The 25615-nt window shown below is 47.8% G+C and overlaps 1 protein-coding gene across 3 annotated transcripts in view; it reads left to right on the top strand.

Moving 5' to 3' along the window:
• Window positions 1–1173: 1173 nt before the first annotated feature.
• GAD1 (glutamate decarboxylase 1) overlaps window positions 1174–25615 on the top strand; it is a 39030-nt gene continuing 14588 nt past the window's right edge. Inside the window, exons 1-8 of one of the 3 annotated variants that reach the window (XM_043487949.1) lie at window positions 1174–1373; window positions 1753–1910; window positions 3364–3508; window positions 6731–6793; window positions 12928–13086; window positions 14444–14686; window positions 17744–17834; window positions 24614–24726. In XM_043487949.1, the coding sequence (XP_043343884.1) occupies window positions 3427–3508; window positions 6731–6793; window positions 12928–13086; window positions 14444–14686; window positions 17744–17834; window positions 24614–24726 (751 nt within the window). In that variant the 5' untranslated portion in view covers window positions 1174–1373; window positions 1753–1910; window positions 3364–3426. Of the gene's footprint in view, window positions 1374–1426; window positions 1911–2032; window positions 2264–3363; window positions 3509–6730; window positions 6794–12927; window positions 13087–14443; window positions 14687–17743; window positions 17835–24613; window positions 24727–25615 lie in introns of those variants that run through there. The other 2 variants (XM_043487948.1, XM_043487947.1) reach the window with 2 other exon arrangements.

The raw sequence follows: 25615 nt of genomic DNA on the forward strand, positions 1-25615 counted from the left end.
TTCCGAGCCTTTTTTCTTAGTAAACTGCGTTTTTCAAGCGTGGCAGAGAAGCTGCGCGTTGCGCGGTTTGGAGGGTTTTTTCCTGCGCGGAGTGGGCACGCCCACCTGCCCAGTCCTGAGCTCTGGGACTCGGAGTTGCAGTGACCCACGCCGGCCCTTCCGCATGCTCTTCCGTCTTTAAAAAGTGCCCGAGGTCTTACTGTAAGATTGAGAGAGGGCAACAGTATTTTCTTTAGTATCAAGGGCAACGCGGTTATTTCAAACCTCACAACGAGAACCCTCTTACTAAATCGGACTGTATCTTCTCAGGAGGAAGGGCGGAATCTTCGGTCTCCCTTATGGAATTTTCGTGCTTTGTAAGATTTTCGGCATTCCCACTGTGTAATGGTGAAAGGCAATAAGACATTCAGAGAGAAGAATCAGGATTCCGGTGGGCTAGCAAGGTCGAAGAAGTGTCCGTAAATAACCCCTGCCTGCAGCATCGCAACAACAAAATCACTGTGAAAGCGAGGAAAGAAATCACTGGTTACACGGTGTCACCCAGACACGGTGATCAACTCTGCTTTGCCCTAAAGAAAAAGAAACTGGGATGGAGGAAAGAGGACACCATAAATTAGAGACGAGGGTGTCTGAGGGTTGGCTTGAAAAGGCCGGAGAATAACAGCCCCGCAAGCCCCTTTAGGGGTTGACCTGGGGCGCGAGCAAAGACCGGGCCAGCACGGGGCCTCTCGGTCTCTGGCCGCATGGCGCCATCTGGTGGAAATTTTTCCGTGAACGCCTTTTTACCGCGAGGGGCTTTCGGGACGCGGCAGTTCGTTCAATCCGTCTAAATATTGCAAAAAGAGAATCCTTGAACAGCGTGAAACGAAGGGAGCAGTGGAGGGGAGCGGGCCTGGGCAGAGATGGCCGGTCCGCTTCCCCCAGCCCACCCCCGGGACACCTCTATGCTCGGGTTCCCCTTGTGTGTGGAGCGGCGCTCGTGCGTGTTATTAACCTTCAGATGTGATCAATCAGGAGGACTCCTTTCCCCATCACCAAGGGAACCAAAGCTAGGAGGGAGCGTGTAGTGGGTTGGAAATCGGACCCTTTTCTCTCCGGAGGCACTCGGTAGTGTGCTCCGGTGGAGTATACTTGGGGAAGCTCCGAGCAGGATGAGAAAACTGAAGTGAAAAAGAGATGGAGTCCTCTAAGGGTCTGCGAGCTCTCCCCTCATGTCTGTGTCCTTTGCTTTTACAACAATCCTGGCTCAGTAGAGAGCCAGCAAGGACATGACCCAGGGAGCGGTTTCCGCTCAAGGAGGCATCACAAAGCTGGGGCAGCCGCGGGGCAAGTAACTGAGGCTAAGCTACAGCTCTTGTCTTCTCGAGGATATGGTAATGGGGGAGAGAGGAAAGGGAGGGAGAAGCACTCAGCAAGGCAGAATTCTTCATAGAATTTCTCTTTTCCTTCTCCTTACCCGACCCTCTGCCTAGCTCAAAAAACAGACCGTGTTGAGTACGTTCTGGATTACTCATAGGGCTTTTTCTTTTCGTTTTTCCGGGTGCAAACCCGTGATCTGGGTTTATAATCGCCCTATAAAGCTCCAGAGGCGGTCAGGCACCTGCAAGGAGCCCCGCCGCTCTGCCCACGAGCTGCCCCCGCGAGCAGCGGCCTCGTGATTCCCCTGCTGAGCCGGTCCCCGCCTCCCCACTCCGCCTCCGCCTCCCCCAAAGCCAAGCAGCCGCCTCTTCGGATCGCTCTCCTCTCTTCCAGGAGCTCGCGTGCGGGACGGTACCAGCAAAAGACAGGCTGCAGCTGGAGGTGACGCCGGGCAGATTACGCCTGAGGCAGAGCCGGGCCGAGCCGGGCAGATTGCTGGGCGCTACGCAGAAGAGCGACAGGAGCGCGCGGCTTGCTGTCTCCCAGCCTAGGTGGGTAAGCGCGCAACCGCCGGGACCTTCCCAGTGCCCAGCAGCGACTGTTCAGCTGGGTCCTCTTCACCGGCGGTTTCATGGCCAACCCCCACCCCCAGAGTCTGCCATCTACCCTCCCGAGCCGAGAGCATCCCGCCCGCCCGAGTCTTGGCTCCCGATTCCTGCGCGGCGCAGAGACCTCAGCCTTCACAATCATCCTATCCCCATCAGCGAGATTCATGCCCCGGGGACGCACAGGGGCTGAGGCAGAAGTGGAGCGAGAGCGATTTTCTCCTCCGTTTCCCGGCTGCGAGCACCGGTCTCACCAACGGGCTCCTGGCCAGCAGCAGCCGAAGGCGCGACTCAGAGCGGTAACCTGTTACTTCCCCAGAAACCGCTGTCTCCCAGCTGCCTGCGTTGCGGTGCGAGTGCGCGCGCGGGGCTAGGTGTGGGGGTCCTATGGAGAGTGTGGAGGCGGTGGCCTGCGGGCGCTACTCTGCAGGCTCTTGTATCTACCCAGCTTCGCCCGCACTCTCTCTGTTCCCTGGCCTTCGGAAGCCATCGCACCAACGCCGAGCGCGGAGCAGGGGCGCCGCGCACCTATCCTTATCTGCCGCCTCCCGCGCGCTGGGAGCAAGTTGGTTTCCCCGGTGATGTTCCCCTTTCTTGCCTCCCTCACCCTCCCCGGGTCTGTACTGCGAGAAATACGAGGTGGAGGGGAAATACAGAAACAAGGACAGAGCCCGGTTCTTGGCTTCGAAATGGCTTAAAGCGGGTGGGGCAAGAGGGAGACGAGAGAGGTTCCGACTCGCTGCTTTCTGGCTGTCTGGAGTACAAGGTGACTGTATATCTTCCCCAGCCAAATCCAAGGGATACCGTGAACACACGAACCCCCTTTTCTTCTCTCACCTTGTCTCACCAAAGTCCCCGTTCCCTGGAGCAGTTAGCCTCCTTCTTTCCAGGGAATTAGCCAGACACAACAACGGGAACCAGACACCGAACCAGACGTGCCCGCCCTGTGCGCCCTCCTCCGGCTCACACCCCCCCGCCCCTCCCGACCGCCCGCCAGCCGGCTGCCGAGACCCAATAGGGCTTGTCACGGCTGGGCTGGAAAATCGCGCAGAGTCTCCCTAGCCCTCCTAGCCCAGCCGCCCGAACCCGCGCGACCTGCACTGGCCTTGGGTTCCCCTAGTCTCAGCGCTGCGCTCCAGGTCGCGCCACCGCGCCGCTAGACTGGAGAGGAGCCCGGGGCTACGTTGCGAGCGCCCGAATCCCAGAGCTCGCGTGCACATCTCCTCCTCCCCTAGTCCCCAGCCTGGCGCACCCCAACCCAGCCCGCCAGCGGCCCTTCTTCTCGCCTCTCCCTAGCCCAGACTTCAGCCGGAGCGTCCGCGCCCCCGGCCGCTCAATCGCCTCCCGCGCGCCTGGACCCCGGAAGCCCTCCCCATACAGCTCTCGCTTCTCTTTGCAGCCTTTTCTAGTGCCCGACTGGCCGAGGACCCCGGACAGCAGAGGCGTCGGGACGACCGAGCTGATGGCGTCTTCGACCCCTTCTTCGTCCGCAACCTCCTCGAACGCGGGAGCGGACCCCAATACCACCAACCTGCGCCCCACAAGTAGGTCCTGCTCCAGTTTCCTATCAAATGGACTGTAGGAAAGATGGGGGCGCTGGGACCTGAGGAGTCTGCGCTGGCGGAAAGGGAAGGGGGAGCGCGGAGATGATGGAGGCTAGAAAGAAATGGGGCCCTGACCCAGGTCCCAACCAGAGGTCGTTCGACTGCCAGGGATGCTAGGTGATTCCAGGGCGCTAAAAGAGTGGGAACCACGCAGGGTCGGAGCGGCGGCGATCCTTCGCGGCGGGTGAAGGACACGCGGTGAGAGTGTTGTTTTTGTTGTGTTGTGTTGTGTTGTGTTGTGTGTGGTTTCTTTGCTAGGTGAGACGACCGGGGTCGGTGCACCGGACGGTGTGAGGAGCTGGGAGACTCAGCGGGAATAGAGTTTTCTATCTCTAGCTTTCGTTGAGCCGAGATCTGACCCCTCCCCCTCTGCCTTTCCCCCTGGAAGTCTATAATCAGCGGAAATTTCGACGTTAATTGCAGCTTTTAGAAAACTCGGGGTCCCTAATTGCTCCAAATTTGCGTCGAGCTATTGACGAGTGAGGGAGAAGCCAGTGGCGAAAAAGGAGCATAAAACGTTCTCAGATTAAGCCTCGACATTTTAGACAATTAATTACATTTCAGAGAAATGTTAAAAAAAAAAAAAAAGTGGGCCGCATTCTGAGTGGCAAGAAGTGGGGAACAAGGAGGAGCCCAGAAGGTTTGCCAGGCCAACCTTTTCCGGGGCAGGAGACCTGTCAGCAGTGGACACCTCCCAAAGAGTGAAAGGGGGAACCAGATAAAAGGTGGCGGCCAGATTTATGCTTCCCTATCCCTAGCTCGGTGTGGCTCCTCAACCCATTTCTAGAATCTGGGCTTAATTCAGATTGATTTCCTACCTCTTTGTAGAGGTGGGAAGATGGAGAAATTGTTTTCCGTTTTCCACTTTAGATTGAAATGGTCTCCCTCCAAATCTATCAGCTCGAGAGAGTAAGGGCACCAGAATTTCTGTATAAAAGGGGGGCTTAGGGATGGTACTGTGATCAGAAAGAGGGCTCATTGCTTCACTTTTATGGCACTTTCTATAAGCTTGAGAAAACATCAATTGTTCTCAACAAGGAAGGTTGGCAGGGGGCGGAGGAGGGAGTGGTCAGGTAAACCCTTTATCCTCCCCATAGATGCTGCCCTTGGCTTCTTGGCAGGAGACCTCCTCTTAAATTTTTAGACTGCTTTCCAGTTCCCTTTGCAGCTCCAATGCCCCACCCCCCAGGGAAGCTACAATTACCCACACAATAAAGAGGGACTCAAGAGAGCCGCCAGCCTCGGTAGCTCGGGAGCCGCACACTGGCCACCAGAGCTGCTCGGAACAGTCCAAGAGAAACACGAGGCTTTAGTGCCTTTGTCTGTTGCTGTGGCACAGATGGATTTCTTTTTCAGTTCTCTCCACATTTCCCGCCCCTTTTCTGCTGCCTTGGCAAGGGTGGGTATCTGTAGTGTTCATCCACCCTCGAGTCCTGCACCCCCAGCACGCCCCTACTTCCCAGAGGCAGCCCCCAATGGAGCCCATGTGCCCAACCCCAGGTCCAGACCCAGTAGAGGCACTGACCTGAATTCGTTCTTGGCCTGGAGGTCGCGCCAAGGCAGAGGGAAGATCCTGAAACACAGGTTCTGAGAAGCACCTGTCTTGTTTCCTGCCCCAACAGCCCAGCTACGGTGTGAGCATCCCAGGCTGCGCTCACTCACCTGGCTCTCTACCCAGTCTCGCCTGCCCAGCTGGCTCCGCTTCTCTGTTCCTCCAAGGTCTCCTGGGAAGTGGCTTTGCTTAGTTCACACAATCTTACACTACCTCTTGCTCCAGCGACCCCGCCTCTTTGCCCCGGACCACTTAGTCTTCCCTGCATCAAAGGGGCTCTCTCACTTCCTCTTCCCATCCTTTCACTGTAATGCCCACCTCTAAAAGGCAGTGCAGTGGGTCTGAACTCCAACGCCATAGCTGAGTGACCTTGGAAAACACTCCTCGCCTCTCTGAGCCTCAATGTTATTATTTGTAAAATGAGTCTTAGATTAACACTCCTCTTGCTTCATAGGGTTATGAGGATTCAGTGGGATGGCGTTTAAACTGGAAGCACTGTTCCGGGTGGAAATAGCTCTTTACCTTAAAGGTGTTGTTACTGGGGTTTAGCTTTCGCACTGATTTACTGTCTGTTGCAGGAACTCCATCTGTGACACGCTGTCTCACTGACATCGGGCTAGTTCCTCTCCCGGCTGAGGCTCTGTTGTGCCTCGGGTTTAATGGATGTCACTCTCCTTATCGCAGCCAACATTCGCGACGGGCTGAAGGCACCGGCCAGGGTGGGGGATGGGAGGGACTAGAGACGCCTTGTTAGGAGAAATCTGAGGGGAATCTCTCGCTAGGCCCACCACACCAGGTCGCATGCGGGCTCCTCAGGCTCCCCTGTACTCCTGGGTGGAAGCTGAACCCTGAAGGCAGGATGGACACTGAGGTGTCTGAGAATACCGCAGCTCCTGAGTCCCCGATTTAGACCTCGAGAGAAAGTGTCTGATTGCCTTTACTTCTCGAGATGCCGGAGGGAAGGGTTAATGAGGAGCAGGTTAGGAAGAGGGGGCAGGGGATGAAGACCCCAGGCGCACTATTGTCTACTGACTCCCCCAGCCCCACTCAAGAGCAGCCAAGCGAGCCCGATCATCTAGTCAAATACTATTTTTCACCCAATTAATTCCTGAACTCTTCCGCGACCCCATTTCATGCCAGTTTATTTTAAGCTGCCACTCGGCTGGAGACCCGCCAGGAAATTATGAGACGCATTGGCCCCAGATGTCTCTTGTGTTCCCTTTCCGGGCTGCTGTGGTCGCCCTTCAAGTCTGCGGGGCGGAGACCGAGGGACAGGGCCTGCGGGTGGGTGCTGGGCAACTGAGGCGCCAGCCCTGTCCCGCTCCGCGACCCCTCGGCGGCTACCCGACTCGAATGGCTGGGGTCGCTTGGAGGCCCAGCAGAGCGCTGTTCCCTCTCTGAAGTAGAATCGGAAAGGGAGTGTGGTGGGTTCTCTGAGGGCACGAGTCTCCCTGTCAGCCCAAAGGTCAGACTCTCAGCTCGTTGGGGAAAGAGCTATTTAATGAGGCGCACTGGCAAAGACCTGCCCCCACCCTCCCCAGAACATCTTTGCCTTCGACCGGGTCCCGGACTGTCGGAGCCTCACTGAACGCACGTCTCTTGCTTTCTAGCGTATGATACCTGGTGCGGAGTGGCCCATGGATGCACCAGAAAACTGGGGCTGAAGATCTGCGGTGAGTGAAAGGGCCCGCTGGGCCCTAAAGGGCTTCGACGCGAGCTGGCTTGGCGGGTTTGGGAGAGAGGGATGTACGCGGAAGGGAATCCTGGCTTCTGAATGTTTTCTGAAGTGTCTACAGCCCCGACGCCGGGCGGAGACGCTCCTCTGCGAGTCTTGACCTTTCTCTGTCCTCTCCTGACCTGTTCCCAAGGGATCTTTTCCGATAGGGTCCAGGGGTCGGGGCTCCCCTGGCTGGGGAGGAGCACAGTGCCCCAGCACTACAGCCTCGCTCTTCGTGCCCCGCGCTGGGGCAGTTCTGACCGGAGCGCTCGGCCTGAGTGTCGCGAAGGTGGAGTAAAAAGGTCTGGCTTTCCTGGAGAGCAGGCCCAAGGCGAGACACGCGGCTAAGACGGTGGCTAACGCGTCGTACCTCCTCCTCCTCGACCATTGCGGGTTGAAAGTGGGCCTCTCGGCTGGACATTTTTGCTCCGAGATGTCGAAACGGATTCAGATTGCGTTCTTTGAGGCCTTGGAAGCCCAAAGAAAGGATTGCCTGCAGAACTAGGTGGCCTGCCTGGAGGAGGTGCGGGCAGTGCAAGCTAGAGGTTCTGCGGAGCTTGCCCTTAAAGGGAGAGGCGGAAAGGGAAAGGGGGCCAAGGGGGCGTGGGGCCAAGAGGGGAAAGAAGAGGTGTCGGGCACGATTCGTCAGAGATAAAGGAAAATAGATCTGGAAGCTGGAGGGGACGAAAGAACAGCTCTCCAGAGATGTGAGGATCTGAGATGAAAACGCCCAAGGGGGTGTGATTTTTTTTTTTTTTAAAGGAAAAAAAGATTTGTTCGAAGGGACACAGCTGAGTGGCTCCGGCTGAACAATGAGGACTTGCTTTCCTTGCTACATTTCACCGTCTAAAATCTCTAGCCTTATCTGGTCCAGAAAATACGGACGTCCCCGGGCAGGGGCTGGAGAGGCGGGGGAAGATTAACGAGGGGCTTATTAAAAGGCAGTCCCTCAGCTGCTGCGCTCGGGAGATAGCGGTGGCGCAGGCGTGGGCGCGCGCGCCCACCCAGCCCAGCGAGCGCCCGGGGGCAGGCCGGCGAGCCCGTGGCCTCTGGGACAGAGCTTCCCGGGGCCCTACATCCCGGGGCCCCAGGGCGGCGGCAGTTGGTGGCCTGAGCGAGAAGGCTTGTTTAGCAGTTTGTGGGAGAAACCCACTCTCCCCTGCCCGACCGCGCGGCGCCCTCCCTGCGATTCTGGGGCTCCGTCCCCTTGATCCGAGGAGCAGCAATTACGGCGAGGAAGGGTTGCTCAACTCCAGGACCTAGGCGTTCTGCGGGGAAAGCCCAGCCTTGGGTTTGGCCCCCTCCCCTGCACGCGAGTCCCGGGCCGCGTCCCCGCGCGAGGGCAGCAGGCGGCGGCCGAGCTTTGTTCTATAAATAACCCCCTCCCCCCGCCGCCATTCCCGACTTAATAGCCCGTTTCGCGCGAGGTCCCTTCGGCGGCCGCGGCTCTCGGCTTCGTCAGCCGTCATTGTCATGCAGCTGGGCAAGCAGAACTGAGCGGGCCCTGGGCGCCCGCCACGGTCGAGGACTGGGGTGCGGGCGGCTGGGGCCGAGGGCTGCTTTCCCCGCGGTGCAGGCTTTGCCTGGAGGGCGGCCCTCGTCCATCCCGATCCTGGCTTCCTGGCCTCGGTCCCGGGCGGTGCCCCCTGCTGCCCCGACTGCAGCCCCTCGGAGTCTGAGAGAAAAAAAAAATCTAAGCGCTGCTTCGGAGACACACCCGAAGTGCCCCGAAAGGGTAGAGGTGCAGGAGCATCCCTGGATCCGGTGTCTCGGAACTGGGTCCAGAACTGGGGAGTAGAGGCTTGCATTAACTTCCCCGGAAGAGGAGCTCCGGTGGAATTTGGGGGCTACCATCCTCGGGGAGTTTCTTTTGTTTTTACCCTCCTCCCCAACACTAATTTCAAGAAAGTTGCAACCCCTGTAACAGGAGAGGGAGGGCAGTTTGCCCAAGGGAAACTGGCTACTGCTAGTATGCAAGCTTTGGGAGCCACAGGCTAGAAGGCTTTACAATACGTTTGATTCCGAAAGGAAACACCAAGAGGATTTGTTTTTCCGTACTTTGAGCCAGCTTGGGCTTTCCATTTTAGTTTAGTTCCGGGAGGCAAAGTACAGTCTTTGGTTTTGACCTGAATCCACAGCCAGTCCCCTCCTCCACACACAGATACCCACCCCGCTTTCATCCCAGGCCTTCATAGGCTTGAAAGGTGACCTCTTGGCCTTACACTATCCAGGTTGATTTGACCTTTCACCTTAAGATAGTTGAGGGGACTAATGGTCATCTTCTCATTTCCAAATCCATTGCCCTGGGTAACCCCCATTAAACGTTTCAGTCCCTTGCCAAGATTCAACCCCTTCCACTCGCCTATCCCCTCTCCTGGATCCCCACCCCCAACCAGAAAAACAAAGCTGCTAGGAAGGCCCCTGGTCTCACCGGTGGGACCCTTAGTTCTGGAGGCAGAATCACCTGGGAGAGCAGTCAGCCAGGAGAAACCCCAGAACTTGCCAAGAGGTGGAGAGCAGGGTGGTTACAGGCATGATGGTGTGACCTAAATAGGAGATACAGGGAGCCATGAGCTCTGTTCTGTGCTCTGCTGACTTACTGGTGAGTCCTTGGGCCTCAACCACTTCTTTATGCCGAGCTCCCAGACTGGCTCCCGGTTACAGCCCCTGAGCTGTTTTATTTAGCCCCATGCAGTGTGTTGACATGTGTGTTTTATTTTGCGTCAGTCACCAGCTTTTAAACATAGATTTCAAATTCTCTATATTTACGGTTTCTTGAAACTAAAAAAAAGTGTTTGAGCTGGGGGAGAGATCTGGCAGGGTACTCATATCCCAGAGAAATCAGGAAAAGAGCCCCTTCCTCTAGGGAGATGCAATTCCACGCTATAGCAGGGGCTTGGGCTTCAGTCCTCACTTGCTCCCTTGGCCATGTGAGCCTTATGCCAGGCTCAATTCAAAGCCCCACTTGGAAACAACTGGCTTGAACCCAGTGCTCTCCAATTCCTCACATCTCCCTCCAACTCATGGGGCTGATTGGACCTTTGAGTGTGGGGTCAGCTGTGAGGAACCAGCAGCAGAGCCCAGAGAGGCCCTACTGAGGCAAGTGGAAGAGAGCCGAAGCTGTGGTCAGCTTTGATCAGTTGTAGTGCCTCTTTGCCTCCTAAGATTGTTAAAGTGAAGTTGCTCAGTCGTGTCCGACTCCTTGAGACCCCATGGACTGTAGCCTACCAGGCTCCTCAGTCCATGGAATTTTCCAGGCAAGAGTACTGGAGTAGGTTGCCATTTCCTTCTCCAGGGGATCTTCCCAACCCAGGGATCGAACCTGGGTCTCCCGCAGTGCAGGCATACACTTTACTGTCTGATCCACCAGGAAAGCCCCAGTTATTCACAGGCTTAAAGTGAGTGAAAGTTGTTCAGTTGTGTCTGACTCTTTGTGACCCCATGGACTATACAGTCCATGAAATTCTCCAGGCCACAGTACTGGAGTGAGTATTCCTTCTCCAGGGATCTTCCCAACCCAGGTATCAAACCCAGATGTCCTACATTGCAGGCAGATTCTTTACCTACAGTCTGAGCCACCAGGGAAACCAGGTCCTTATAGCTGAGATACAGAGCAAAAAGGAGTACAGTCTGCATCAGTCTCAGGGGCCTCTGCTTCTAAGACCTCTTGCTAGCCAGGGAGGTTGTCAAAGCACTAACCTCAGTGTCCTTGAGGACATTGTCCAGTACCTCATCATCCTTGGAGAAGCATACAGTTCCTTCCAGAACCTCTCAGAGCCCAGAGAGGCTGGGGTTATTGACCTTCTTTTGAGGCTTCTAATATTTTAGAAAACATATACCTTCCCAAAGAAGTGTTATTCTGAAAATCATATCCATTAAATGTTTATACTAGCAAATTAATGGCTTTTATCACAGATTATAATGTGGTATTGGCTCAGATGGTAAAGAATCCGCCTGCAATGCAGGAGACCTGGGTTCGATCCGTGAGTTGGGAGGATCCCCTGGAGAAGGGAATGGCTACCCACTTCAGTATTCTGGCCTGGAGCATTCCATGGACAGAGGAGCCTGGCAGGCTACAATCCATGGGGTCGCAAAGAGCTGGACACGACTGAGTGACTTTCACCTTCATAATATAGTATAAGTTGTGCTATGCATAAGATAATTACAAGACGTATAGAACACACTAGTTCCTAGCGCACTCCAGGAAGTGTGGTTCAGGAATGGGATGCAGGTTTAAAGTTGCGTTGTAATTGTTATCTTCCATTCCTATCAGGATACCTCTGGGATTACCTGTGTCAAGAATTCCTTTGGAGATAATACCCAAAGCCCAAATGCAGGTCCTGGTCCTTTCCCAGAGGAAAGGAGACACTCAGGGGTTTCACGGCAGAGACTTTTCCAGGGAGTGAGTCAGCCAACCAAAAGTCAGAGACCTGGAGAGCAGGAGTTCAGCAAGGCAGGGCCTCATCTCCATTAGGGCACACGGACATGGTCTTTTTGGCCTGAGAGATTCCACAGCTGCCAGTTCTGAGTGTAGGCAAGCAGTCTTAACCAGAGGCCAGGTGAGGATGGCTCTGCACCCCTCTGGTAAATGAATGAGGGCTTCTGGTATTGGACTCTAAGGGTTCGAAGGAGGAATTCAGAAAGTAGAAGAAGAGGTGAGGGAGAAGATGCAACCCCCATCTTCATATCTAAGTGTGGAGCTCTGTTATAGTGTTTCCCCATACTTGTGATGTCCTTTAGAGCTTTAGTGATACGTTTAAAAAGTGCTGGGAACAGTGAAAGGCCTGGTGCCTCTGCCTTTCTATTCTTCCCTCCAAAAATAGACCCTGCTCCTGCATGTGGGAGGATTCTAATCACCCCAGCCTTCCCCCTGCATCCCTGCTTCCTCCACCCCTCCCCACTGAATTGCAGTCCTGGGGAAGTAAAGCTGAATTTCCCAGAATAACTTGCCTCTCTTCCAACCTCTTGGGACTTTTCTCCAAGCTTGCCTTGTGACATTTGTGACACCCCGAGGATCTTGGAATCTACAAATATAGCTTTTTCTTGGGGTCACCAAGAAACTTAGAACTTTCTTCCTCTTTTCAGGGTGTTGTATTTCTAAGATTGAGACTGAATTGGAGGAGATGAGGGAAGGAACAGAAGCAGGGATGGGTGGAGGTACTGAGGGAAGAAATGGTGCTCTTGGCTGGCAGAGTCTCCAGCCCTTTCAGCTCAGCCTGCTTCTGGGTTTGCTGCTGGTAATGTTTGCACTGCTCTCCTCAAGCAGGAGAGCATTCCACCCCTTCTGAGCAGCAGAGGGGAGGGCTTTGATTCCCACCCTGGACTCAGAGTTCATCTCCATGGAGTTCTTCTCAATTTATTACATTGTTGGTCACCAGCTGCCAAACTGTAAGCTCCTGGAGAAGAGGGGATCTCTCTCATTTATCTGTATCTGTCCACTGTCCTAAATGCTTAGCTTAAGTCCTTTTCCACAATAGGTGCTCAGTAAGTATTTATAGAATTAAATGTCACCACACATAAAATTTTAGGCTTTCTTGTCTCTCCAATACCTTTATTTAAGAGAGGGAGGGTACAGGGAAACCTGTACTTTAAGTTTGGGTCAGAAAAATTAAACTTACATTCAACCCTGGTAGCGTTTACCTGGTGTACCCAAGGAAAGCACCTTCTCCAGTTCTCAATGCTGGTCCTCACCTCCTCCTCCCTCTGGTTGCACAGCCCGTCAACCCAGTACTGGCAGCATCCTCTCTGTTTGCATCCCTTCCCTTAAAACCCCATCCTGGGGCTGGTTACTGGAGTGGAAGCTGTCCAATTGACTTAATTCTGCGTTCACTGTCATGTTCAGAGAGGAGAATGGGCTTCACTTACTGTTTTTCTCTCTTGCATGACTGGGTCTGTGCCACTGATGACTCTTGACACTGCCCCCTCCCCGCCTGAAGGCGAGCAGTGCCAGAGCCCATTGAAAACACAGACATGCGGCTTCTTCTCAGGGGGTGCGAGCATCCTGCTTGGAGAGTCAACCTGGGCCGGCAGCTAATGCTGTGAGGCTGGGAGTTCGGTGCCCTTCCTCTGACCCAGCTTCTTGTGCTACAGGCTTCTTGCAGAGGACCAACAGCCTGGAAGAGAAGAGCAGGCTTGTGAGTGCCTTCAAGGAGAGGCAGTCCTCCAAGAACCTGCTTTCCTGTGAAAACAGTGACAAGGATGGCCGCTTCCGACGCACAGAGACAGACTTCTCCAACCTGTTCGCCCGAGGTACTCCCCACCCTTACCCCACCCTCACCCCACCCCCAGTGCTAGCCAGTAGGCTCTTTATTGGAGTTTCTTTACTTTCTCCTAAAATTTTGCTGACCTTACCAAAAGAAGTTATTATTCCCTCTGAGGCATCATGAAACTGCTTTCCCAACATCTGTTTAGAATATTCTCCCTCCTTCCATACTGTCCAGGTAGCCATCATTTGAAAACTGGATGAGGGCAATCAGTAAAACAATCAACTCTAAAGATACTTTCAGGGACAAATATAGATTCATAGACTCTGAAAATCCAGAACAAGCTTACATATAAGAAAATCCAGTGGTTCTCTTAATAGCATTTATGCTCCAAGGGTGGTGGCCACAACAACAAAATCGCCCTGTGGAAAGCTGTGTAACTGGGCCTCATGACCAAATTGCTATCCTAAAGCTCATTTTTCTTTTGAAGATCTTTCAGTCACTATTGCTGCCCCTACAACTGTCTCAGCAAGTGCTTTCCCAGTCTTTCCCGATGAGCTCAAAGGTAAACCCATCACCACACCCTTCCATGAACTCCCCACAAGCCATGGAGGCCAAACCGGAACAGTAAACAAGACTCACAAAATATGAGTGGGATAATCTGAAGATTAGACAAAGAACTGAATAGACAAAGAATATTATTACAGCCAGTCTGATCTTGAGCTATGACTGACAGCTTCAGCTTTTCTCCATGGCTGCCTCGCCTGTCTGACTCTGCCTAACAAAAGTTGAAACACAGAGTCATGTCCTGGCATCCCAGAGGCTGAGCTGCAAAGGATAAGGTCAAGAGACAGGCAGGAGTTCCCTCTCTCACCCTCCTAAGCCTCATCTTTCAGTTCTCATTTTCAGTCTAAGGACATAAAGAACCACCCTCCTCAGGGAGTCCTCAGCCTCTACCCACAGAAGCCTCACCTTCCACCAGCAATAGATCAAGCACATCATAATAACACCAAACCAAAAGCCCAGTGTCTGAGCCAGATGTACAGAGACATACCTGGTACTAGGGCAGCAAGACAGAAGCCCTGTACATCACACGCCTGACAGGTGCCCAAATGAATAACAGTGGTATTGAGCAGTGGTAGGCTGCTCATGACTTCTCAAAGCTTTCTATTTATGAGCATATTAACTGTCAGAAAGTCTGTGAACTCCCAGGGAGTATAAGAAACACTTTTGTGTATATGATTGTGTACATTTTTCTGCAAAGATGGTACAACAGATAATGCACATATGTGTCCTGGAAGGAAATTGGGCCTATAAAGATATCATGGATATTAGGGATTTCTAAGCTGAGGGAATCCAGATAGGAGTCAGGTGATAACCACTCATTGACTTTTCTCCCTCAGATCTGCTTCCGGCTAAGAACGGGGAGGAGCAAACTGTGCAGTTCCTGTTGGAGGTGGTGGACATACTCCTCAACTATGTCCGCAAGACGTTCGATCGCTCCACCAAAGTGCTGGACTTCCACCACCCTCACCAGCTGCTGGAAGGCATGGAGGGCTTCAACTTGGAACTCTCTGACCACCCCGAGTCCCTGGAGCAGATCCTGGTTGACTGCAGAGACACCCTGAAATATGGGGTCCGCACAGGTAATGTGGACGGCCAAGTGGACCTGCAGAAGAACCTTTGCCCTGCAGCAGACCTTAGGCAATGGTCAGGATGTCAAAGTCATGTTGAAGGGGAAATACAGACCCTGGTGAAGGAAGCAGCAAAGTGCTCCCTAACTACAGAACCTCCAGAGGCACCAGCAGTTGGTGGAAGGCCCAACCCTGGCCTTGTTATTATTTATTGTTGTAAAAGCCTAGCATTATTTATTGTTGTAAAAAAAGACTTAAAAGATACAGACACACGGTGCTGTGTCAGGTTCTATATAGAGTTTCATTGTTGATTTTAGGTTATTCACAACCTAAAGAGAGCAGAATGGTCCACCCCTCAGTTCTTTTCTCTCTTCTGTTTTCATCCCTGCCTCATTTCTGATGAATCCTACACTTGCCTGTCCCTGAAACTGGGGAGAATTGGGCCCACTTCCTTTTCTTTCTATACTAGTTTCCTATGGCTGCTACAAACTGGGTCACTTAAGACAATAGAAATTTATATTCTCTCACAGTTCTGAATACTACAAGTTCAAGATCCAGGTGTCTGCAGGGTCATGCCATCCCTGAAGACTCTTGAGTAGGATCCATCCTTACCTCTTCCAGCATCTAGTTGTGGAAATTCTCTGGCATTCCTTGTCTTATAGATGCATCACTCAATCTTTGCTTTCACCTTCATATGACATTTTCCACATGTGTGTGTCCAGATTTCTCTCTTCTTTGGATTAGGGGCTGCCCCAATCCAGTGCGGCCCCATCTTAACTTGTTTACATCCACAAAGACCCTATTTCCAAATGAAGTCACAGGAATCAGGGGTTAACACTTGAACGTGTCTTTTACGGGAAACAGTTCAACCCACTGCACCTTCTATTTTCCAGACCCCACGGTCACACATTTATACACTCTTCTCATTCTGTTCCATCCTGTGGAGTTTAGAGGTTCTGAGGCACCAAATGCTGTCTCCAATGGGGAGCCCTGGAGGATAGCCTCTTTCCTCCTTTCTAAGTTATAGGAACTCTCTCTACTTCGTAATCCTGGCCAAAGTGCCTCAAGTTCAGAGACTTTGGGGATCTCTGTCTGGCTCTTTCTAAGCCTAGGAATCAAGCAGTGGTTTCTTCTTTCTACCATCTTTCCCCGCTGCATCCTGGCTTTCCTGAGCTCTTGGGCAAACAGATGAACAGGAATTGGCAGTCCATGGCATAGTTGTCACCACAGGGAAGCCCCTGGGGCCATGCCTGGTAGCGTCTTGTTCTTTCTCTCTCTCTCTCCCCCCTTTATTATCTTGCTCACCCTTCCTAGTCATTTAAAGATGTGACTGGGGAGGGTGTGGGAATAGAGCTGAGTAAAACTACTGGATATTAAAAACAAGGGTTATAATGAAATAATGACGCTTGCCAAAGAATCCCAAACAGCTTTTGAAGTCTGCCAACACCACTGGTATAAGGGTAGCTTCCTTGAATAACGGCAAGATGGCCAAGACTCAATTATGTTACAAAGTCTGCATTTGATTTTTAAAGAAAAGTGTGCTCATCAGTTCAGTTATATCTCACCTTGGTCTGATGGTTAGTCTGTTGCTGGATATTGTCTCACTTTTGTCTGAGGGCATTTGTTAGTCTATGTCCATCTTTTGTCTTTGCTATGCAACATGATTTGGACATATTGTCAACTGGTGTGATTGCATTTATTTATGATTCAAACCTATATTAGAATGAAATATTTCTATTAGTGAATATTAAATTATACATATGTACATACACACACACTTATTTAAATGGACTTCAACAAAATTAGTTATGTTGTAGGAGATACAGATTTTGTTGGCACTGACATAAGTAGAACACAGTGAACTAGTTTAAGCTATTTAGAGTAATCTACATGAATGTCTGGAATCTGGCCTTGAACTTACCCTAAGCTTACTATTTATGCTTCTTTTATTTTCTCTAAAGATCAGTGTTATTTTTCAAGGACTCTTGGAGTGCAGAGATTGGTATATTCTGCTATAAGAAGTCCTAGTCCAGATGTTCTGAAGGAGTCCTCATCACATGGAGGGAAGGGCAGACTTTCAGAGAGAGGGACTTAGACCAGGAACATTCCAACATTAGCTCTCTGACAGTTATTTCAGAGGCACAAGCAGTTTCCGCTGGAAACGCAGCAGTCAGCACATCTTTCTAACACCAGTTCTCCGTCAGACACCCCTAGGTAATCTATCGCGATGGCTCCTTCATGACAGCGAAACCTTCTGTGTGGGGTTGAGCTTTCCTGTGAACGCCAAATTGGCCAAAATTTGGCAATAATCCTGAATTTGCCGTTGCTGAGAACAAAGCCTGATAAAGCTTGTGGTGGGTTGACAAGGGCTTTTGAGTTATATAATAATATAAATTATTCTACCAACAACTCAGTGAATGAATGAGGCTGTGTCTGTCCCTATTTCACAGAGCAGATGCCAGGTCACCTCAGCAACATATGTAGTTTAACAGTCACCCGACTATATGTGGGCAAAACACACCAATGCTTGACATCATTTTGGACTACACAGAGGCCCAGAGAGTGATGGCATGCCTTGGCATCAGCTGCAGAGCTGGCATCAGCTCTACACGGGCACAGGCCCCCTCTGAGGCCTGCAGCCTCTTCTCCTCCATGAGTATACCTTGACTTGGGGATTAAAAGCTTGAGATGTTAAATCAAAAATTGAAATATTTATGGAGAGAAATAGGACCACCACATCAAATTTGTATTTAAAAAAAAAAACACAGCAGCAGAGCTCATCTGGAAATCAACAAATAAGATACTGGGCAGATTTTTCTTTTTATGACATTGGATTTTTAATTTAAAAGCATTATGCTTTAGAAACGTGACTTTGAGAGACATCTTCAGTGCTAAATGTTGATAAAGGGTGGGTCAACCTGCCCTTCCTTCAGTATTCTTGGGAAGCCCTGTTAGGCCATTGGTATGGAGGTCCCATCATCGTGGCCTAGTGGAGTGGAACTTGTGAATTGAAGATAGCTTGAAAAATCTGAATATGCCCTGATACTTGTCTGTTACTCACCTCTTTAGGTCATCCTCGATTTTTCAACCAGCTCTCCACAGGACTGGATATCATTGGTTTAGCTGGAGAGTGGCTGACATCAACTGCCAATACCAATATGTAAGTCCCACATATTAGTTTCATGTAAGCAACTATGCTGTCTAAGTATGGCTTGTTGGGGTAAAAGTCTAATTCCAATGGTTCTATAAAAATTTTGTTACATTTGCCTTAGTTGTCTTTTCTCTTAAAATCTTTTAGGTTTATCACAGTTCTGAATTAATGGTGGATGGTTGATAAACTATATTTTAATTGAATAATGCAATTTAATAAGAACATGGTCATAAGAAGTAATAACCCTAACTTTTAAAGTTTAGTGTGAAACTTCATGTTAAAAGACTTAGCATTTCTTAATGATATGTTTAAAGAAGTCATGTTTTGGGGTATGATCTTGGTCCATTTTCCCACCCAACCATATTGCTCCTTATCATTTAGGTCATATTTTCTTCAAAATTAAGGGGGACTATAAAGCCACAAACCAATTTGATCAGCCTATGCTCAACTAAAAGTTCTAAAACAATTAATGTAGTGATAGTCCTTTGAAATGAATTATATATTCATTTGTAAGGAATTGTATATTGCTTTGAAAGGAATTATATGTTCCTTTAAAATAATTGGTTGTTTTTCTGAATGTGAAATATTTTTCATACTTATTTGAGTAGGCAAAGCCAAAGTCTTCCAAAGTGTTTGCTTGTTTCTAAGTTCTTGTAAATTTATTTGAAACTGACTCTAAAGTTCTGATGGGTAGGAGGGGTATGTGTGCAAGTAATATTTGGGTACTCTTCTGGTAATGACCCCACCATTTCTTCTACATGCACACGCCCTCTCTGGAGACAAGGACAGATTACAGGTTGATGGAAAGTCATCATAACCTACTGAGTACTGTCTTTTCTTTAACTTTATGATAATGTTTACCACTCTCTGTATATCCAGACAATGGTACCACATTCTATGAAAGAATCCAGAGGGAAATAATATGGTTATTGCAATAATTTTTAAATGACTTTATAACAGTTATATGGATTTTAGTCACTAGAAATATTTGGAAAATAACTATCTACTTTTAAAATTCGTGGTAAAGTAGATTTGAAAAATAAATTTAGCTTAAAGAGTGGTATTATTTAAAAAGAGAAATTTCATTTGACATCAAGATAGAATGTAAGTTGTTACAGTTCTAGGTATTCTATTTTTCTTAAATAAACTACTACCAGCCACAAAGCCTGAAAGGGCATTTTAAACTTATATTGATTTGTGTGTGTTCCAAAGCTGTTTAATGCTGTGACTCAAAATACTTAACTACATTCAGAAAAATTTTTATTAATTAAGGATTCCTGCTTTGTTTATTAATTTAAAACAATGACAAAATTTAAAAAGCAAATGTGATGAGCAAGGCCATTAGTGCTAAAAGGCATAAAAGATTAAATTGATTGAAAAGCAAAATGGTTTTCCTGCTCCCTGCTTATAAATCAAGGTTAACTTCATGGATTGTCCATGTTGGATCACTGAGGCTCTGGAGAACTGGGCGGAATTCAGGCCAAAGATACAATCACCTGTACGATCTCCTGAACAAAACCCCCTCTTCCAGTCTTTATAATCTTTGTGGTTTGTGAGATAAAAAACATATCAGCAAAAATAGACATCATAATATATTAATTATAACTTGAAAAAGACACTAATGCTTAATTGAACATCTCACACTAAGGAATTATTTTAATTAGAAAGTTTAGCTTTTTAAAAGAAACTTAAGTATTTAGAAAATAAATGAGAAAAATAGAGTAAAAGGTATATACACATTAAGGCCCAAGGACCCTTAATTATATATAGGCACTGAATTCACTGTGTCTTTAAATGTGTATTCTGTAGGCCTCTTGGCTGTGATCTATATATAGATCTATGTATATATATATATATGTATATATATATATATATAGCTCAATCTCAAGGTAAATAAAAGAAATTCACCCTGTTGAACCATTTATGACGACATATTCTCCTAAAAGGCTTTCCTTTAACCAAGGAGATCTCACAAATTCTCCTTTTTTTTTTGTATGTGTTCATAAAATCAAAGTCCCTTCCTCTTCCCTTAGCTCAGCCATGAAATGCTAAAATATTGTCCAGCCATCTGAGGTCAAGGCCAGTCCAACTAAATGGCACATAGTAATTGCACCTGTACTGAACAGTGGATATTTATAAAATATGATCCGATTCCAGCAGATCGATCACAAAGGTTATTTACAATTGTGAAATAGTTTCTGTCAGTTCTCAAGACAAGGCATTGTCTGAAGAAGTAATAACTATTATCTAGAAATTGTTCTAAGCCAGTTCCCCTGGAAGATCATGAAATGTGGCAGCACTGTCAGGAGCTTATGTAGAAATTTGCTCCCTTGTGACAATACCGTCTCCAACTGGGAACAGTATTCAAAATAAGTCTAGGAAAGAACGGCAAGAAGGTCTTTTCTGGCTGAGTAGGATTTAATTAGTGACATACTCATTTTTTGATCTGCAGTAGTCATTGAGTTTGGGTGGCACTGGTAATAGAGAATAATAACTACATTCCTCAGTATAGTCTCTTTAAAAGAACTATCAAATGTCTCCATCCAAGTGACAAAGTATAAGGCACCTGATGGTTAGAATAGAAGGAACATTCATGTTTATGCTTTCACACCTGCCTGTGCATTCAGCTTGGAGATACATTCTTCCAAGCAAAGGACTCAGTGAAGATTCAAAGAAAACATCACCAGCGTGTAGTTGGCCACAGCATATACAGCTCTTTTCTTCCAAAACATGGCCACTGAGCACAACTGTGCGGGTTGAGCAGTGACCGGGTATAAACAACAGCCTGCCTTCAAGGACCTGATGACAATTCCTAATCCCAGTGGCACGATCTATCACAGCCCTTTGTTGTGAGGTTATGATTTCAAGTATCTAGCACTTTATTTTCATAATAATTACAAAGAAGGAATTTTCTATGCGGGTCATCCATCACTTTATACTAGTCGGCAGGTTGTTACAAAGGAGCCTGTAGTAAGTAGTTCTCGTTTGTCATAGAAAAGCAACTCTGATGTAAAGGACTTGGAATCCAGGCTGGAAAACACCCTAAATATGAGATCTTGTAATAGCTCACTGAATTTCTCTGAACCTCAGTTTCTTCTTCAGAAAAAAAAAAATATGAAGAATAATTATGCCCATCTTACAGAGTAGTTCTGAAGCCTAACCAGGATACCAGTGTTAAGTGCCCAGTGCATTCAAGGTGCAATGTACCCCCCAGGAAAGGCAGCCACCCCACAGGTCACTGTTGCACATCTGCAACCCCTCCTCACTTCAACCTTCCAGCTCTTTCGTTTCTGTCTCTCATCATCTCTGGACATCAGAGGGGCTCACTAAGCTCCTCCTCAGGTGTGTTATCTTTTAAGGTAACCGCTATATCCATAAGGAGGATAAAATCTAAGAGGAGTGTCAAGTTAGTGAGTCAACATAGAAAATTATTTCTTCCTCTCATTAAAATAGTTCCTGTCTTAGCAGTCACCAAGGACGCAGGGTCCTTGTGCCTTTCTGATCCATATTGAGGCATGTGGCTCTCATCTTCAGTATCCGCATCTTCATGGTGCAAGCTAGCTAGTAGAGTTCTAGCCATCACTTATATGTTCTAGATCTCAGGAAGCAGTGCAGGCAGAGAAGGGAAGGACAAATGAAGGAAAGAAAGAAAAGGAGGAGGAAGAGCAAAAGGGAAACACACTCTTTGCTTCCAAGAACCTTCTCAGAAGCTCCATATGACATTTCTCATAGCATCTCTTTAGCCAAAACTTAATCTCATGGTCACACCTAGAGAAGATAGAAAATAGTCTTTGATCTGAATGAATTGCAACCCCAAATAAAATTGAATGAAGTAAGGGAAATTTTTATATTGGTTAGCAACTGGCAGATCCTGCCACCAGAGAAAATCAGCTTAACAATCAGTTTGCCTTGGTTCAGAGTTAAACCCACTGGGAAGGTGAGTTGAACTACTAAAACAGGCTGACTCACTCCCCTACTCAGAATATAGAAACTCTCCTTCAGTGTCACTCCCTGAATGTCAAAATCATACTGTTTTTAAATCCTTACTTTGAATCCTGTGTTCTTATGCTTTGACCTAGAGCTTTTGGCAGTTTTAGTGTCTTATCCTCTGATCTGAAATATCATCCTGTACTATGACTTTGGCACCTAACCAGCTTCTTCTGAATCCATATTTGACCTTTGATCTCTTGACTTTATCCACTTTCATCTGTCATTTACGGAAGGGGTACCAAACCTAGAGTCCTGGCTGCAAGAGAAGAGTCTCTTACAAGTGTATACACAATGATGTGCATATCCTCGTTGCCTTCCTGGAGAGAGGGACTATAGCTTTCCTGGAAGTCCTAAGGGTATCTATGATCTCAGCTAAGAACCACTGCTCTAGGGTGGACTTCACAGTCTTCTCTAAGGCTTTGGGTGCAAGCAGACTCCCAGTTGTAGACATGGCCCAGGATGAGAAAGCAAGTTCAGAGGAAGTGTCAGGAATGGGGACACCATGTTAACCCATGTGACAGGCCTGGCTGAGGATCAACAACCATGGGGCAAGCTACCAGCTTCCAGGAGAGGATGTCAGGACTAAGGTCTTGAGTCAGAGTAAGTTTGGTGTTAGCTATGGCATTGAACTAGTCCTTCAGACCCAGGCAAGGACTGTCAAATAGGATGCAACTAAGGCCAAGATGCTGGAGTCATCGTAATAAACTTCCTCCTCAAGACTGGGAATTGTGTCTTGTGACAACTTTGTCTCCTCAGTATATAAAAAGCCACTTGGCAGAGAATAGTCATTCATTAACTACTTATTGAAGAGAACTAAGGCTTTTGGAATCATGAACCTGGCATAAATAAGGAACCTGAGGTTGATGAGATCAGATGGTCTCGTGATCAAACTCTCTAGATTCTTCCTCCTGATCCTGAGAATAATGGTCATATTGCTGGTAAGAAGATTAGTTCATGCAAATCTGGGGCCTAAATTGATTCAAATCATGAAGTGGACCAACCCTCTGGCCTTCCACACCATCCTTTCTCCCTTCCCCGTGTGGTTCCTGCGCTGACTTGATTCTGGTCCAGCTTTCATTCAGTCCTTGACAAGGTTCTGATATTATGGTATGATTCCACTGATTCCTTGCCTTACCCTAGAGAGCCTTCTCATTTGGTACTGTGAGACTCCAGCACACAGCCGGCCACCAGTACCTCTTTACAGTGCATACATTTTTGCCAACAGTCGGTGGCACTGTTTATAACGCATTTGTTCAAGAATGGATAGAACCACATCATGAGTTTGCCCCTTGGTACACTCAGCAGCACAGGCTAAACCAGGAATCCTTCTCTTCTTCTTCCTTTATCAGGCCATCAGACATGAGGGAGTGTTGGTTGCTACGGTGATGGGGCTCAGAGCAGAACCAAAGCATGATTGTGACCTCCAGAGGTGATGGTAACTGAACACATGATTTCCAAGGGTCTTCCTCCTAAATTTCAAGTGTCCTCCCAAGGAAAACAAACATATTCTTTTTGAAAGCAAAATTCTTCCACCAAGAGATATACCCTGAGGATCCTGCAGAATCTTTTGTCCTCTTTTACCACCATGTGATTAACTGGATTGTTTAATTTTTCTCCATGTTTAAAACTTAGTATCTTCACCTGTGTCTTTGTACAACCATTGGTATCTCATTCTTGTAAACAGCTTTTCTGAATCATTAGGCTAGCAAAAATTCCCATTAGTCCTCATCACTGGCATTCAGCCTGAATACCCTAACCAGGGATAAAATCTCCCCTTATCATTTGGCTGAGTCCATCTAGGAATCTCTCTTCGGGGAGCATGGTCTGAGCCGAGCCCACAAACTCCAATGCTTAGGAAGGCCAAGCAAAAAGAAGAAAGACAAAAAGCCTCACAGTAAATATCTTTTTGTTTTGGCTTAATTTTCTATAGACTGACCTTCTGTGATTTCTTTTAAGCCCTATGCCTTGGCACCATGGTCTTGTTTCAATGACTCCTCACTACACTGTGCTTGTGTTTGAATTGCTTTGAGAAGAGCGTGGCTTTCTACTTTTAAATAAAAAGTCAAAGCTAACCTACCAGTATATCTGATGCCCTCAGTCAGCTGTGTGCCAGTTGACATTCTTCTTGGTTTTTTTGTAATTGGTCATTAGAAATCATCACTTATAATTATTCTTGACAGGTATTGACTTCATAGAGTTATAGAAACCTAACTGTCCTTAGGGACCATCAGTAAAAAAAAACTATGTAGATAATTATATTGCAATCTTTAAAATATGGTCAATATTTCCAATTATCTTCATGGTTAGCTTTCAGATGTTTACACTGTTCTTAAAAGATAAACTTTGGTTCTGGGTTTTATAGATTCTACAAGTGTGAAATCGGCAGTCTCTTTTAAAAAAAATGTTGCAAACAGATTTTATATAGAACTTGGAATATTTTTTTCAATTAGCATTTTCATCATCCTATATTCTTAGAAGTGAAAGGAACCCAGAAAAGTCATTTTATTTCCCTTTATTTCTCTGGGTGGACCACACCTAAGACATTCCTTTCAGATGAGAGTCTGTTTTGTTACTGACGAATCACAGAGCAGGTATTTCCACCACCTCTCTCAGTAACCCAGGCTGGTTTCTGATATTTTGTGATTAGTGACTGAATAACACTTCTAAGAAATGAATTGTTTTAGTGGTTTTGAACATCTTTTTTTTCAAACCCAAGTGCAAAACTAAACCAGTGATCTGTGTTCTCCAAATAAGTGATTTGACTTCTTTATTTTCATTTTTTTTCACCACCTTTCCAGGTTTACATATGAAATTGCACCAGTGTTTGTCCTCATGGAGCAAATAACACTTAAGAAGATGAGAGAGATAGTTGGATGGTCAAGTAAAGATGGTGATGGGATATTTTCTCCTGGTAGGTTTCTGTTCTCTTTTCCAGACTCTCTTCAAGGTTTGCAGTATGGATCCTTAGGATCTTTGAGAACACTAAACACAAAGTGAGTTTGTAGGAGAACTATGACCTGAAAAATATGATTTTTCAATAGTTCTGCCTTCTTTGTCAAAGCAAAGGCTAGCAAGAATGCTACATTCTTTGTGTTCTAACCAACCAAACGCTGTTCTAAACCTGTACAAACTGACAAAGGCTGTGTCTAAACCATGCTACACAACTGTGGTCTGATGACAGCAGTCTGATTAAGCTGGGGATTAGGGAATCAAGCGTATCAGTGGATTGATCAATCTTGGCCAAAATAGTATATTTACTTTAAATCTGTAGTTCAGTATAGATGCAATAAGAATCTTTAAAACAAGGACAAATAATCGTGTAAGTAGGAGGGAGTTTGGAGTGGTGTCAGAGACGGCATGATTGTATGTGCTGCGCTTGTGCTTAGTCATTCAGTCGTGTCCGCCTGGTTGTGACTCCATGGACTGTAGCCTGCCAGGCTCCTCTGTCCATGGAATTTTCCACGCAAAAATACTGGAGTAGATTCTCTTCTCCAGGGGATCTTCCTGACTCAGGAATTGAACCTGGGTCTCCTGCATTGCAGGCAGATTCTCTACCATCTGAGCCACCATGAGGGAAAGAAAAGAAATAAAAATTGCAATTGTCTAGGCAATTCATCCACAGAATTTGCCTGTTTAATAATAGGTAACTAATGCAAACATGATTCATTTTTGTTGTCCAGACATACCTGGTGACCTCAGTTCTCCTGTCATCCTGATTTAAGTAAATATGAGTTTGGTCTTATTTTAATACGCTTGGAGTTCTCCTAAATGACTCAGTAACTCAGTTGGGCTGTTCTTTC

Source organism: Cervus canadensis, chromosome 15 (genome assembly GCF_019320065.1).
Source record: "Cervus canadensis isolate Bull #8, Minnesota chromosome 15, ASM1932006v1, whole genome shotgun sequence".
Taxonomy (NCBI): domain Eukaryota; kingdom Metazoa; phylum Chordata; class Mammalia; order Artiodactyla; family Cervidae; genus Cervus; species Cervus canadensis.